The sequence below is a fragment of the Dromiciops gliroides genome, chromosome 1 (assembly GCF_019393635.1).
Source record: "Dromiciops gliroides isolate mDroGli1 chromosome 1, mDroGli1.pri, whole genome shotgun sequence".
In the NCBI taxonomy this organism is placed as follows: domain Eukaryota; kingdom Metazoa; phylum Chordata; class Mammalia; order Microbiotheria; family Microbiotheriidae; genus Dromiciops; species Dromiciops gliroides.
Window position 1 is genome coordinate 361,142,619 of NC_057861.1, and position 16,122 is coordinate 361,158,740.

Consider the following 16,122-nt stretch of genomic DNA (forward strand, 5'->3'; position numbering starts at 1 on the left):
GACAGGGTTTAAACAGACTTTCAAATCATTTTATAGAAGCCAGCTGTAACAAATTTTGCTCAGATGTAAGCAGTTGAATAAGAATTGTTTTCATATTCCGTGATATTCCTTGAGATATCCCTCACTTTATTAATTAAATCTGGACTTAGGATATATTTTGATTCCATAAAGAGACAGCAAACACAAAGGTCTGACTCCTCATTATTTCCAGGCACCAAAGAGAAAGACTGTCGACACCTGACAGTGAAAGAATCCAGAATATAAGAGTTAACAGCATTCTTAAGTCTACTGTTATCACTTGAATATATCAGAAGACATCTTAATAGTCTTGGCAAAATCCAAATATTAGTTCCAAGCAGTAGTTCAAAATAATTTTTTCATAAACACCTATTACTATCAGTCCTTAGTTTTATAGGTGGGCAGTATGTTGGTTACAGCTTATTTTTGAGGATTTAAAAAAAAAACATGTAATGAAAGGTAAAAACTAACAGACATTTATTAAATGGTTTACAAACAATTGCTATCAATTATTCCATGTTTATAAAACATTCATGTTAAGTAAAGTGCTGCAAAGGATACTTCCATAAACAGTTTTAAGACATTTTGCAACCTCCTAAATTTCTGGTTATCTAGATATATGGAGTCTACAGGTGATTAATACGTTACATTCACATTAAACTTGAAGTGATGCTAAGATATCTGTCACAGTGTTTGGTTCATAGACTTTAGTCTGAATAGACCAACTGACTTCTGGGGGTTCTTCTTAGCCCAAGGTTTTTCTTATTCAGTTAAGAGTGAATAAGGAACCAAATCTAAATAAAAATTGATTTTAATATTTCACAAAATTCTGCTCAATTATAACAAATTGTCTTTTAGCCTTCCTTCATAAACAATTCAAAAAATAAAACCATCAGTATATGAAAGTATGCATTTTTGCAAAGCCATGAAAATCTTACCAGTTTTCACTTGAGTAGGCACTTGTATGTTGCCTTTGTTGTAATGCTCAAAGGAAGACATCATAAATTACATTATGAAATAATAATGAATACCTTGGTTTTACACAGTGCCTTTTGTCCGAGGAATCAACTTTCTTGTTTGCTCTCACAATATCATGGTGAGGTAGAGTGAAAATAAGTACTGGAATCCTCATTTTATGGAAGGAGAAACTGAGGCACATGGGCAGTAAATTGACTTACTTCAGGCCATAATAATAGAACCAGAACCCAGATTTGCTTATTTCCATCTAGCTTAGGCCAGACTAACAAAGGAGTGGAAAAGAGGGATAGGAATGCATAAATATCTAATTCTTGGACCTCCTAGCATTACCATCTATCATTAAATGGTAGTTTAGTCACATCTCCCAGAATAATTCCACTCTCACCACTAACTGTAGCAGGATAATTTGAGTGGTTCAAATCATAAATGTATTTAAAATATCCTAACCTGATCCTCAAACTTGCCAGTAAACTTCATGAAGGCAGATAACTATTGCTGATTTAATCTGTTTCTCCCAAAATGCCAAGCACAGTGATTCTGCACAAATGTTGGGAAAATGTTAACATTAAGCACAAACTTCTTAAACAAATGGTGCTTAATATGAATGTCAAAGTTGCTTTTAAGTTGCTTTATTTATCTTAGAAAAATATCTTATTTTTAAAACTCAAGGCAAATTAAATATTATTCTAAGTTGTGTGATTTCCTCCCTTAAAATGGAGGAAATAAAATAAGATCCCTCAATTTTTTATACCAAAAGTTTAATTTCATTAAAGAGCATTGCTTTTCTCCCCTCTTGTTACATGGCTGTAAAATAGATGTTTCTTTATTAATTCAATTGAATAAGCATTCATTAAGTGCCTGTAACATTCAAGGCTCTGTGCTGGGCACCAAGGAGACAAAGACCAAAAGAAAACAACAGAAACTCAACAGGTCCTGCCCTCAAAGAAGCTTACATTCTACTTTCTGGGCCTCAGTTTCTTTATCTGTAAAATGAAGGGATTGGATTAGATGACTTCTAAGGTCTCTTTCAGCTCTAATAGTCTATGATTCTAAAAAGGTTCTCGGTGGGGAAGAATCTATTTTTAAGCTAAATGATGGAGAAACAAAGGCCTTTCAAAATGAGAAAATGGTCTTTTCTTCAAAGTCCAATTTGATCTTCCAACATAGCAAACCTCCACTTCTCTAGCCTTGTTCTGTTATTTAAAAAAAAAAACCAAAAGCCAAAAAAAAAAAACCCCATAGTATATAATCACCCATACTCTATTAGTACATACTGTTACTCAGAATGTTCTTCTGCATGAAATTAGAGAACAATTACTCTAATACATTTAGGATTGAAAAGGTACACCTGGTTCACTTTGACTGAATTCTTTGTGATTTGATAGGAGATTTAAAAACATTTTTAAAGAGTTACAGGGGAAAGGTAAAACGCCATAGTATGTTCTTGTGATAAAGCATGTGTAGCAAGATCACTATGGGGACACTGCTTTTTTTTTTTTTTTAACGTGCCAGATGACACACACAAGTTCTCAAACACAAGGGCAAATGCACAATTGATTTACAACTATATCTCAAAACCAGAAAAAGGATTATATACAAAAAGCCTTGACAACTACTCCTTTCTTTACATGTTTCTTGGTTTAATTAATGTTTTGAGAAGAGTTCTGCTTTGTTGGATACATTATAATCACATTTATTTTTGAGCAAATAGCATTAAAGTGCACACTTGCTTACAATGCCACTGTTTAAAGAAAGCTAGTATGTCTGATCTACTATACTTGCAATCCTGGTAACACCTTTTCCCAAGCCAACTCCCACCCCACCCCACCCCAAGCCCCTTTTAATTTATATATTTTTAAATATCTGACCCTCTAACCTTTCACTGTTTATCCATCACACAAGTCAACTCTTGACAATCTTCTGTTAGGCTTGTCCTCTTTATACTTTTATTACTACCTGGATTGTCTTACAGGTACACTAAGGGGGGAGGGGGACACTTGTATTTTTTTCTCAACTGAGAAATTGAAATGGCTTCTCTAAGTTTAGACAAGAATGTTTTTATGAGGAAGCACATATGAAGAAAGAAGCTGGAAACTATTACAATATTAATATATAGCTTTTTCTTCATGCCCAGAAACTTTCATTGAATGGAATTAGGACATATTTCCCCAAAACCACACAATTTGTTTAACGAATAGTTTTCCTTTGTTCCAGAATGGGCAAGATAACAAAGGCACAGACTCACTTTGTACCAAAAAGGACAAGCAAACACAGCCACTAGGCACCTACAGACACAAAAACACAGCAGTGACAAATAGGAAATGTCAAAAGTCTTATGTAACTTTTCTCCCTACAATATTTGGCAAATTCAGTCTAGATTTTTAATACCTCAGAAAGAAAAATAAATAAATAAGGTACACTACATTAAAATGTAGGATTACTTATAAATTTTCTTTAGGAAGATAAGGCAGGTAAACAAAATGAGAGAAAAATAGGCTTCCTATATGCTGGGATTATCCCTTCCTTTCTGAGGGTCCCAGGTGACCATGTTCATTTTTTTTTAAATGCCAGCTATAGTAGGTTGGTTTTTTTAATAGCTGACATGGTCCCTCAACCCTTCTCAAAGTTTCACATTAATAAATTGGCTTAATGTCTTTCTTCATTTCTTAATAACAAATCTGTTCCTTATAACAAATTTAGTTATTTAAAGATTATCCAAAAAGGCTTTTGTAATATTATGATAGATAAAATCTATTCCAGAACCCAAATCATCAAGAGATTACACGTGTAGACTTAAAATGACAAATAAATACATTTCCAAACAAACTGAATTCCTCTCTTGCTTAAACGTCCCAGACAAGGGGTATGGGACTAAATAATTCTGCTAGGCAACTGACATTCACAAATCACAGCATAGACTGGAGAACTCCACAGTTTTAGGGACTACTGTTTCATCAACTAATGTAGGAAATAAATATATCTTCAGCCCATATCTGTATAGGAAGAAGGCCTGTTTATGTTAAACATCAGCACTCACAAAATCCCTATCACAAGCATTTGACAAACAGAAGACAAAATACAACAGAAATTTTGTCTGTTTACATCATGATCAGCGTCTACATAACATAGCAATACTTGCTTCTTGATGGCAATTGATTTAGGAGCAGGCCACTTTACAAATCTATAAGCCCACAACTGCAGAAATAACCTGGAAATGTATCAGCCTATCCAAAGAGTTTAAAATAATGGTTTATGTAAAATCATTTTACTTTCCTAGTTAATTACTTTTGATAGTGCTATCCAAGTTCTTAATTTTTAAAAAAGAAATGATGGGAGGATTCTTTAACACCAAATATTTTTAAATGTTTTGTAATACTAGGGGGAAAGAAAAAATAGTGGGGGAAAGGACAGCATAAAGCTATTTATATTATGTTTGCAATGTCTGTCTTTGACTGTGTCACAGTAAACTGCTCTGCAGACTTGAAAGATTAAGTATGATGAAAAGAATAGAGAATACTTGAAGAGTTGTATGATTCTAAAATTTGAACTTTTCTTTTTAAAGAAAACATTCCTTTCTAATAACACAGTGGATATAGAATTTGTTTCCATGCTATTAGGTCAAGGTATAATGATAAGAAACATTGAATTTTCAGTTTCAGCTGATATATATCCAGTTAATTCACTGCAGAAGGGAAAATAGGACAACAAATCTAAAGTAATAGTTAAAGCTCACAGCTCATATAATTTTCTTTTTTTTCTTTTTGTTTGTTTTAAATTTTTTTGTGGTTTATTTCTGCTCTGTTGCAAGCTCTGATTCCCAAGTTAATGGCCTCCCAGCAGATTTGAAAGGAAGCCCGAAGATTTCTTTTGCTGTGGTTCTGCATCCTGGTCTTGCGTAAGTCCCAGTTCACTCTCGATCTGATCGAGCTCTGACTGGTCCAGTAGTTCAAAATCATCACCTTCTTCTGTGTCTGTGTCTTCCCCTGGGCTAGGTGCAGGCTGGGAAGTTGCTTTCTGCGTTCCCTGCTGCAACTGGTCTTTGATGGCAGCAGACATTGCAGCTACAATGACATCACCAGCAAGATTACCCATCAACTGAATGGTCTGGTCACTGCTCAGAGGAAGGGTAAGACCAGCTGCTAGCTGCCTGTCTTTGCTCTGTCTGTGAACACTATCCACCTGCTCTTTTCTCTTGTACTGGATGGGCAAGCCAATACTCAACTCGTCTTCATCATTTGTTCCCATGCCATTTTCTAGAGATGGAAATTCTGAAAGATCTCTGGAGAAAGCTTCCTCCTGTTCACTGGGTCGGTCAAGATCTATAAGAGAATTGAGATAAGCATATGAGAAAACTGAAATAAAATTCTTCACTCTGAAGAATGCCTTATTTTAGTCTGAACCCTTAGGCAGTTTACAAAGCTGTCCCAGCTTTTTCTGTATCACCATGAACCAGCAGAGACCTGAGACAGAATTGGATCTTGTAGGTAAATTATAGACTGAATCCTCTTCCTCCATTTTCCAAAATCTGCTGACTCAGAGGCCAGAGCAGCACGAAGTTGATAATGCTAAGCAACAAGGTATATGCTTAACCTGTAATCAACTGTATATATGATGGCACACATTGAACAATGGGCCAATGTCCAATATTTATCTTGATGGGCTGCTTAATGTTTAATTTTCAAAGCAAATCAAAACAAGAAAAGTTCTCCCCCTTTGTGGTATGAACAGCATATATCAATGTCAAATCGGAAATAATCACGAAATTAAAAGTGTTCTTACATATGAAATGGGTACTTTCTTGACTTCTGCTTTTCCCTGATAACTGTGTAATTAGCCCCTCAGGCAAATATGGGCCATTAGCCTATGGATGAATGTTAGCTATAACATACATGAGAAACTTTCAATATCCCCATATGTGTTTCTTTAGGGAAAGAGATAAAAGAAGCCATATCTACCTCAGCTCCATATTCAACGTAAGAATTTCTGGATATAAACTTGATACTCATCCACAAAATAAAGTAGACCTTGAGTATCCTGTTTATACTTAGTCTTAACTCCTACCTACAGGAATGTTTTAAAATTCATCTTAAAATTCTTTTCATATAGTATATATTAGGCACTTAATATTTCTATCTTCAGACACATACTGAGTTAATTACTCTTTTGTTAATATAACAGTTAAGTCACTGGTAGTATTTAAAAGTCTTTAATTTTAGTATATGGGGGTCAGAGGGGAGGGGAGGCACTTACCATATGGAGCTTACGATAAAAGTGAACTAGGATGTAATTAGACTATTATTTCTACTAAAGCCCTAATCTCATGCTTTATCAGACATAATTCTACGATAGCATGGAAGTGAAGCTAAGTTCTCATAATGATCAAAGAATGAGAGATAGAAGGAACTTTCAAGGACGTAGAGACCAACTTCCTCGTTTTAATGAGAAAACTGGGGCTTTCCTTTTGAGAACCCTCTGACTGGAGAGGGGGGAAAGTGGACACTGGAGACATCCCCTGATCCTTCACATAGAAGGAGGGCTCTCTGGGAATTCACTTCATCATTTTCTACCCAGCTGTTTTCCTGGACTTATCTCCAAAAACTCATCATTCTGAAAGATGACATCAACTCTGAAACTCTCACCTCCTAAGACCATCTCCTCCCTTGGATGCAGGACTTTATCATGGTCCCCATGCTTTAACCTTTCCTGAACTCCCAGCTTTTCAGCTTCTTTCTATGTTTTGTCTTCCCCCATTTGATTGTGAGCTCCTTGAGGGCAGAGATAGTTTTCTTATGCCTTTCTTTGTATCCCTAGAGCTTAGCACACTGCTTGGCCCAAAATAGGTGCTTAATAAAATTTTAGTGACTCTGACAAAGAAGTTAAGTGACTTTGCCAAGGTCGCAGCTCTAGTAAGTGTCTGAGTCAAGATCTGAACCTCCTTCGTCCTGATGCAAGTCCAAGGCATTACCCACTTATACCCTTCTACCTGTGAAGCACAAACCCTGGCAAGTCCTATCAAGCTGGACAGTCTTCAAATACGATTCCTGAGGCTGACTATTTCTTCTGAACAAGGACCAGCAAAGCTAAACATAGACAGACTCATCATCCAAGAATTTGTCAATAGATGACAAATGTTTTTAGCTGTAGTGACTCAAGACAGCTAGATAGCTCAATGGCTAGAGCAGTGGACCTGGAGTCAAGAAGACCTGAGTTCAAATCCGACATCTAACTAACTGTGACTTAGGACAAGTCACCTAACATGTCTGTCTCAGTTTGCTCATCTGTAAAAAATCTACTATTGGTTGTTGTGAGAATAAAAGAATGTTAAGGTACTATATAAATATGCTACTGCTGCTGCTGCTGCCGCCACCACCACTGCCACCACCTCCACCACCTCCACTTCCACCATCAAGGTATACAAGGGTTCTGATCTATATTCAGGGAAGAAAGACTAACTACAGTGATAAAATCACAATTTCTTGAAGCATCAAAATGTTATTTGAGTGGGTGATTTTTCTACCTAGTTTTCCATCTCTCTCCAAAATGGATCAATAAAGTAATGGATAACTTTACTATACATGTTAAAAGTGGATAGAGTGCTAGACTTGGACTTAGGAAGACCTGAGTGTGAATCCTGTCTCAGATACTTACTAGTTATGTGTCCCTGGGCAAGTCACTTAACCCCTCTCAACTTCAGTTTTATGATCTGTAACTACTACTTAAATCTTACCACATAAGATGAAGAAGAAATGAGATAATGTATATAAAATGCTTTACAAACATTAAAGTGTTACATAAATGCTTATTATTTATTATTATTATTTGTTGCCTATACCCCACTTAATTGAGTGCTGCCACTACCAAACATTCATTTTTATAACTGTTATTAAGCTCCTAAAGATCTTTTCCCTTTTTTCTTAGTACAGTGCCTTAGGGCACAGAGCTGCTTTATTTTATACTTAAAAACATGACCCCAGTCCTTGAAGATTTGCATATATTCAACAATCAACCACAGAACACTGGAACCTTCTGGCAGGTCAACAATCATCTAGTACCTTGCAATCTCACATATGATGAATCCCCTGAGGCCCAGAAGTTGGTGAAATGACTGACAGGCCTGAGATCACACAAACAGCTGGAACTGAGACAAACCCCTGGGCTCCTGAAAATGGAGTCCCTGCTATTTAGACTGTGTTATGCTACCTTCCTCATCCATTCATTAGGGATACTTCCAGGAATCTTTTTCTTTGTAAAATATATTGAAAATGGAAGATACTGATTTTTCTGAGGGGCTGACTTTTACTCTGCTTATACTTATAATTTCTTTTTATGTTTTTTGTTTTGGTTTTTTTGGTGAGGCAATGAGGGTTAAGTGACTTGCCCAGGGTCACACAGCTAGTAAGCATCAAGTGTCTGAGGCCAGATTTGAACTCAGGTACTCCTGAATCCAGGGTCGGTGCTTTATCCACTCCACCACCTAGCTTCCCCCTATAATTTCAAATAGAAATAGAAATTACTCCCCTCCACTGATGGTGATCACAGCCTCTCTATAACTTGGCAGGTTGTTTTTTGTTTTTTTTAATCAGTCCACAACCCTGCAGCCACCAAGTTATGAACTTCTCTAAACTTTGTCAGACTAGTTCCCTAATAGCTGCACTCAAAACATTTCTAGTTTGCTAAGACTTGTTCCTCTGCCACAGCCTTTGAGAATCTAATGGTCAGCCCCATGTCTTGATGTCCAATGAAACATCAAAGCAAAGGTCAGATGATACTGATTCTGAAGAGAACTGATAACTGATAAGATTCTCCTCTAAGTTTTAGTGATGGTCTTGGAGGATTATATTAAAGAAAACTGTGCTATACTGACCTAAATGGATCTATCCAAAATTTATACAATTTGTTATACTGAATTTATACAAAAATGATTAAGTCTTTCACATTTTATGATATGTAAAAAAAGGGGGGAAGTGGGAGTCACCATAACTTGCTACACATTCAACTGTCATTCCCTAGTATTAAGTGAGGGAAGATTGTTCCCTTTGCAGCATGGTACAGTGGGGGCAATCTGATACAAAAGTATCAGGATATGAAGTCAAAAGGACCTAATTTTAAATCCTACTTTGGGGAAACCTAGGATTCAGTTTCTGCAAATGTAAAATGAAGGGCTTGTACTCAATGGATTCTATTTTCTCTTCTAGCTCTAAGTGTATGATTCTATGAGAGATCTGTTCAGTATCCAAATCACTCCTTATACAAAGGTTACAAAAGATTATTTTTGCAAGATGTTTTAATACTAATTTAGTCTATCAAAAAGCAATGGCATACATTACATTATGGTATTACATTAAGACACAGCTAGCTGGGGGCAGGTAGGTGGCACAGTGGATAAAGCACCAGTCCTGGATTCAGGAGGACCGGAGTTCAAATCTGACCTCAGACACTTGACACTAACTAGCTGTGTGACCCTGGGCAAGTCACTTAACCCTCACTGACCCTCGCCCCCCCCCCAAAAGGCACAGCTAGCTGATACAATGGAGGAGTGCTAGGCCTGGAGTCAGGAAGACCTTAACTTCAAAATCAGCCTCAGGTTCTAACTAGCTGTGTGACCCTAGGCAAGTCACTTAACCTGTTTGCTTCAGTTTCCTCAACAGTAAAATGGGAATAATAATAGTACCTACCTCCCAAAGGTTGTTGTTACAAGGATCAAATGAGATATCTGTACAGTACTTAGCACAGTGCCTGTAATAGGCACTATGTACATGCTAGTTATTATCATCATCACAACTGTTACATACCATCAGAAGTGTCTGTTTGTGGAGTACATCCTTCTGACAGATTGAAGGTCCCATTATCAGTCCAAGATACCTCTGATATGTCTGTATCAGACACGGATAGCTCTTTGGCAACAGTTGTAAGGCTAACCTGTGACAAATCAGAAAAATTAAATTTGCATTCCAACCATCTTTTCTTGTGCAAACACTAACAAAAGTGGTTGTGAGATTAAAATGGCAGATAATTTAACTAATGTATGTTGAAGTTCTACCATAATGAACATTCAGTTTTGTTGTACGTAAGTGAATTTACGGTCAAATTCAAAAGGGAACAACTGAAAACCAAACACAAAATACCTTAGGACAAAGGGCTGAAAAGTCTAATTCACTGTCATCTTTGTGATTTTTTTCTTTATCTGCCTCTGTTGAGAAAGAAAATACACATATAAGCTTTCAGTTTCCTAGCATTTCTACAAATAATACATCTTTTCTACCATGACTTCCTTGTTCACACCCATTCCACATTTCTCAAATTCTCAAACACTTCCAAATTTTGACTGTTTTCACAGCAGGAACCTCATTTATGAGCAGAATGAATTATTTATATATAGAACTATCATTGGCCTAGATAAGCTCGAGTGGGAAGCCAGTTTTCCTACTTCTCCTTCCATCCCTCCCCCTGGTTATGATTCTTCTCTATTCCCATCCTCATTCTGTTTCACCTTATTTCTTCTCTAGGATTTCTCTACTCCATATTATCAATATCCCACTCTCAAATTAATGCAACTTAAACTAAGGACTTTAATCAGTAATAGCAAAATATAAAATGTTTAAACCTTTCACCACTACAGCTTCTCCCATTTAAACCTCATTCATTCAATAAATGCAGAGTAAAGTGTGAAACACTTGGTGGGGGCAGGGGGATATGTAAAAACAAATAAGAAAAAGTCTATAAGGACCTTGCTCTCTTGAGAATTTAGATAGAAAAAAAACTTTTAAGTTTCTAATTGAAATAAAATGTATATTATTTTTGGTAGAGACAGTAGAAATAGTGGATAGTTCAGGGCTTTGCTCACAGAGAAAATTCTTCAGTCTAACTCAAGAACGATTCACATACGTATGCCTCATTTCATATAGAGAATGGATGTTTCAAACCTCACTTACCAGATCTCTCTCGCCTCTTTTGGTTAATATATTCTCCTATTCCAAAATCTAGTTTCAACAGAAATGACTTGATCTTGCTGTATACTCTTTGTCCAAATTCATTGCACTTAAACAGTGGACACAAAAAGGCACAGAGTACTACAAGAAAGAAAGGGCAAAAAAAGTATTTATTTTCAAGGGTTCAGAATCCTAGGGAAAAAAAGACACTGAATGTCTCTTATCAAATAAGTGTTTATTTCTTAGGAACAGTACTGTGCACTGGACAGAATAGAAACTGTGAACACAACATAATGAACTTATTTCACAAACAAAGCAGCCTTTCACTTTCCTTTTCTCATCTTCATCATCACCACTGTCACCACAAGACAACTTTTAACAATAAGTCTTGTTCAAAAGTTGGCGGTAAACCAGAGTTCTATTCATTCATGCCCTTGCAACCTGAAAACTGTGAGCCAAAGCACTTGTACATGGGCTATTTCATTTTCAGGGAAAATAAATTTCAGAAATTCAGTATGTTATACTGGAAAGAAGACAGGAATTGGGGTCAAATGACCAGGGATGTAGTTGTAGCTCATTGATAACTGAATGGATGTTTAACTTTGATCTGGTTGTTCTTAGAAAACCATTAATCAAGTACCTGGGGTGGCTAGGTGGCACAGTGGATAGAGCACTGGCCCTGGAGTCAGGAGTACCTGGGTTCAAATCCGGCCTCAGACACTTAACACTTAGTAGCTGTGTGACCCTGGGCAAGTCACTTAACTCCAATTGCCTCACTAAAAAAAAAAAAATCAACAAGTACCTGTTTAAGTACTTACTATGTGCTAGGCACATGGTGCTATGTGTTGGGATTTTTTTAAAAAGCAAAAACAGGCCCTGCCTTCAAGAAGATTACATCTAATGGGGGAGAAAACATGTATAAATTGAAACATAAAAGATAAATATGGAAGTTGAAAGCCTTAAAGGGACAAGAGTAGCAGCTGGAGATGGCACTCAAAAAAATTGAGTCTTAAAGTAAGTTAGAGAGATTCCCACACAAAAAATATATATTTACCACAATTATACCACAAATACAATATAAATTAGACAAAGATAAGAGGGTAAACTTACATACAAAGTAGGAGAGTATGACTCCAGGAATGTAACTTCCTAAGATTGTAAAAAATGTGCACACACTGCAGACCAGGAGGCAAAACTAGAAATTTAACAACAACAAAAAAAAGGTGCTGTTAATATTCATATGATGAAGACGTTATTATTGCTGCAAATACACCCCCCAAATATTCTTACAAGTTATTTATTGTGAACTTTAAAAATAACTTATTTGGGGGTAGCTAGGTGGTGCAGTAGATAAAGCATCAGCCCTGGATTCAGGAGGACCTGAGTTCAAATCTGGCCTCAGACACTTGACATTGTGTGACCCTGGCAAGTCACTTAACCCTCATTGCCCCACCAAAACAAACAAACAAACAAACCAAAACAACAAGTAAATCAACTTACATTTATAATTCAAGTTAAAAAAAAAACCTTTCGATTTAGGGGTGTCCCTAACAATTATTATTTTCCCTTTTGCATCATCTTCAATTGTTTTTTCATCTACTCCTGTACTTTTGTCTACAGTTTCCTTTTATCATGTTATAATGAATATAATGAATGCATACACTGATCTAGTTTGGCTTTCTTCATTTGATATTATCTCATGTCTTTCTAAAATTCCTTATACTCCTTATATTGCATTCTTAATCACATGCTTTATACTATACATATATTACAATACAAAAATATATTCTTTCAGTATTAGATACATAGGGAAAGGTTTTTAAACAACCATTTTTTCATATTAAGGACTACTGTTCTCCCTTGACAACAGATCAACAATAGCCTCACATCAATACTTGATCATAATAACTTTAAAGGATACATAGGGCCTAACTGATACAATAAGTTACAACCTTAATTATCACAATGACAATATTGCTGCCAAATGCAAAAAGATGGAAAACTTGATGTTACTTGGTAAATGTCCTTTCAATAAAGCATCATTTTAAGAAAAAATAAGCTCATTCTTCAAGCCAATCATATTTCACAAACATATCACAATATTCCAAAGCATATATGCAAATATAATAATATGCCCAGGTAGTAGGCTGCATCATGGACTTGACCTTTCCCCTCCCCAACCCCTGCTTTACCAATCCAATGAAGACAACAGTAAGTCATGGGGAAGGCAGGCTATGAAAAGTTAATTGAATTTCCACCAAACACATGTAAGGATAAAATGACCATCAACCACACATCCTATTCCCCTCACTGCCAAACAGCTATTCTCCAGATTCTCAGACTCAACTCTTCAAATTAAACATCTTACTAGGCATTTTCCTTTTCCTTTTATTTTTCAAGTGGGGATATTAAATTATAATATGCAAGTGGGAGAAACCCATTAAAACGACATAATTGGGGACAGCTAGGTGGCACACTGGATAAAGCACAGGCCCTGGATTCAGGAAGACTGGAGTTCAAATTTGGCCTCAGACATTTGATACTTACTAGCTGTGTGACCCTGGGCAAGTCACTTAACCCTTAATGTCCCGCAAAAAACAAAACAAAACAAAATACATCATTAAGACACGTTGGCCTTTTCCCATAATGGCAAACTCCTTGTAGTATGACCTTGTTGCCCACAGTGGCTGAGGCAAGAGAGCTCCTTATTCATTAGGAAAGCCTCAGAAGTTCAGAATTTCAAGACTGGTGTCTGACTGGACACAGGGACTGTATCAGGAAACATGGGCTGGAAAGAGGAGCAACATAGGTGAGTCTGCAAAGGCATCCCCAAACCTGGGAGTCCTGGTAGAATCCTGATGACTGGAGCTTCCAAAGTGAGCTATAGTACCGTACAAGCATTGTGAGATCTTTATACTGGCTGAGACCAAGCTAAGAGGATATGGGAGGGAAAGTTGCTTTGTGGCTTAGATTATTTGAATGTAACAATTATTTTTATATTAGGTATTTTCTCATTGGTCTATGTTACAGTAAACTTCATGAGTACAACCCTGCATATGGGGGGGGGCGGGGTTGGATGGGGAAGGGTGTTACTTCATTACTAGTACCTATAGGAAGTTACACCTATTTTGTACAGAGGGGAGGAGAGATAATATGAATTATTCTATACTTTGTTTAGGGTCCAGAGTACATTACTTTCCGTATTCTGTCATAATTAAATATTTACTGTTTGATTTTTTTTTAAGATAAAAAAATTTATTCCCTTACAGAAAATTAGGGACAAATATTCATACTTAATTTTTTGTACATCACTTTTTTTAAATAAGCATTTTAATTTAAAGTTTTGAGTTCCAAATTTTATCCCTCCTTCCCTCCCTCCCCCCTCCCTGAGGCAGTATCAGATATAGGTTATACATGTGCAGTTATGTAAAACATTACCATATTAGTCATTTTGTATAAGAAAACTTTAATAAAAGAAAAAAATCAAAGAAAGTGAAAATAGCATGCTTCAGTCTATGTTCAATATCAGTTCTTTCTTTGGAGGTGGATATTATGCTTCATCATTAGTCCTTTGGGATTGTCTTGGATCACTGTATTGCTGAGAATAGTTGTCATTCACAGTTCTTCATTGAACAATATTGCTGTCACTGTGCACAACGTTCTCTTGGTTCTGTTCACTTCACTATACATCAGTTCATACAAGTCTTTCCAGGCCTTTCTGAAATCATCCTGCTTGTCATTTCTTATAGTAAAATAATATTCCATCACCATCATATACCACTTGCTATTTGATTTGTGACTCTTGTATGTCCTAGGAATAGTGCATACTAGAAAAAGATTTTGAGTCATATTTGTGTAATTAGGACACAAACAAACACCCCCACTGAACTGGAGGAAGATAGGATTACCAGAGCTGAGGGAGTATCATGGTTAAAAGGAATCTGAAAAAGGTATGTGTGAGAAAGACATACATACCTTCTGAAAAAGAAGTGATTAAAAAAAGAAGGGCTAAATTTCATGTTAACATTTTACATTTTTAACCTTTGACATGAGAAAGATAAAGGCAATCTGATGAAATATGAAGAGAAATTAAGATGTGGAACAAAATTAAGTTTTTGAAACACCAGGCTCCAAGACACACTACAGAATATTTTTAGTGACCTAAGCTTCTCTCAAACACTGATCAGTCTTAATAACAACAACATTTTTTTTCAGTGATTCTGTATGATAGTAGTCAAGGAACATCACAGGGCATCAAGGCAATGGAGAAGGCACATGAACATACAGCAGCACAGTACCGAAACAAACAACTGAGTGTGAAAAGGGGCATAAAGGATATCATCAAGGAGATTTGTGGCTGGAAAGAAAAGGATGGACTGCTCACATAGGAAGAGGTTGAAACAGCTGAGGTTAACAGTTTGTGTTCCACTGGTATTCATGCTATAATCTTAAAAATAATAACAATAGCTAGCATGTATATAGCATTTTTAGTTTTGCATAGCACTTTAAAAATATCTCATTTTACCCTCACAACCACCCTGGAGGGTAGGCACCTCATTTTCAAGTAGGGAAATGGAGAATGACAGAGATAAGTGGCTCTACTCAGTCATACAGCTTATGAAGCTGAATCTGAACTCAGGTCTTCCTGATTCCAGGTCTAGCATCTCTCCAGCAGGCCACCTGGTGATCTTAAAAGGAAGGCCCCAGTTCAGTAATATCTTAAACAACTTTAAAAGAAAATCTTCTAGACAAGTTTTAAAATATTTCAAATAGAATTAAATATCTTAATACTGGAATAGAGTAATTGCAACCTTTAGTGCTCACAGGGAGGGAGTGGAAGACAAAGGAACTTAAGGGTTCCTCTTTATATAATCAAGGTAGAAGTTTATTGTCAGTGCTGCCACACCTAGGTGCAGCCCTATTCCCAAGGGCTTACCTCAGAAGCTGCTGAAAAAGTAAAGGGGGCCTCTCTAGAACTAGGTTGCCAAGGTGACTAGTCTCAGAGGAGGGCATTACTGTGCATTTTGCCCATGTGATACTTCTCAGTTATCCTCTTTTCAAAAAGGTTGAAGGAGTCCTTTACATGAGACACTTCCTTCCCCACAAATCCAATTCAACAAACATTTTTTAAGGGTCATTATTTATTTTGTGTTAAAAAGGACTTCCAATAATATTTATTTTATTTGTTCTCTTTAAT

The 16,122-nt window shown here is 36.4% G+C and overlaps 1 protein-coding gene across 2 annotated transcripts in view; it reads right to left on the bottom strand.

Annotated features, from left to right (window-relative positions):
- Positions 1–471: 471 nt before the first annotated feature.
- Positions 472–16,122, bottom strand: part of RETREG1 (reticulophagy regulator 1) — a 166,005-nt gene continuing 150,354 nt past the window's right edge. For both annotated transcript variants that reach the window (XM_043982932.1, XM_043982942.1), the window contains 5 exons: positions 12,036–12,120; positions 10,929–11,066; positions 10,122–10,186; positions 9,789–9,915; positions 472–5,315 (listed from right to left, as the gene is read on the bottom strand). In XM_043982932.1, coding sequence (XP_043838867.1) covers positions 4,819–5,315; positions 9,789–9,915; positions 10,122–10,186; positions 10,929–11,066; positions 12,036–12,120 — 912 coding nt within the window. In that variant the 3' untranslated portion in view covers positions 472–4,818. The remainder of the gene's footprint in view (positions 5,316–9,788; positions 9,916–10,121; positions 10,187–10,928; positions 11,067–12,035; positions 12,121–16,122) is intronic.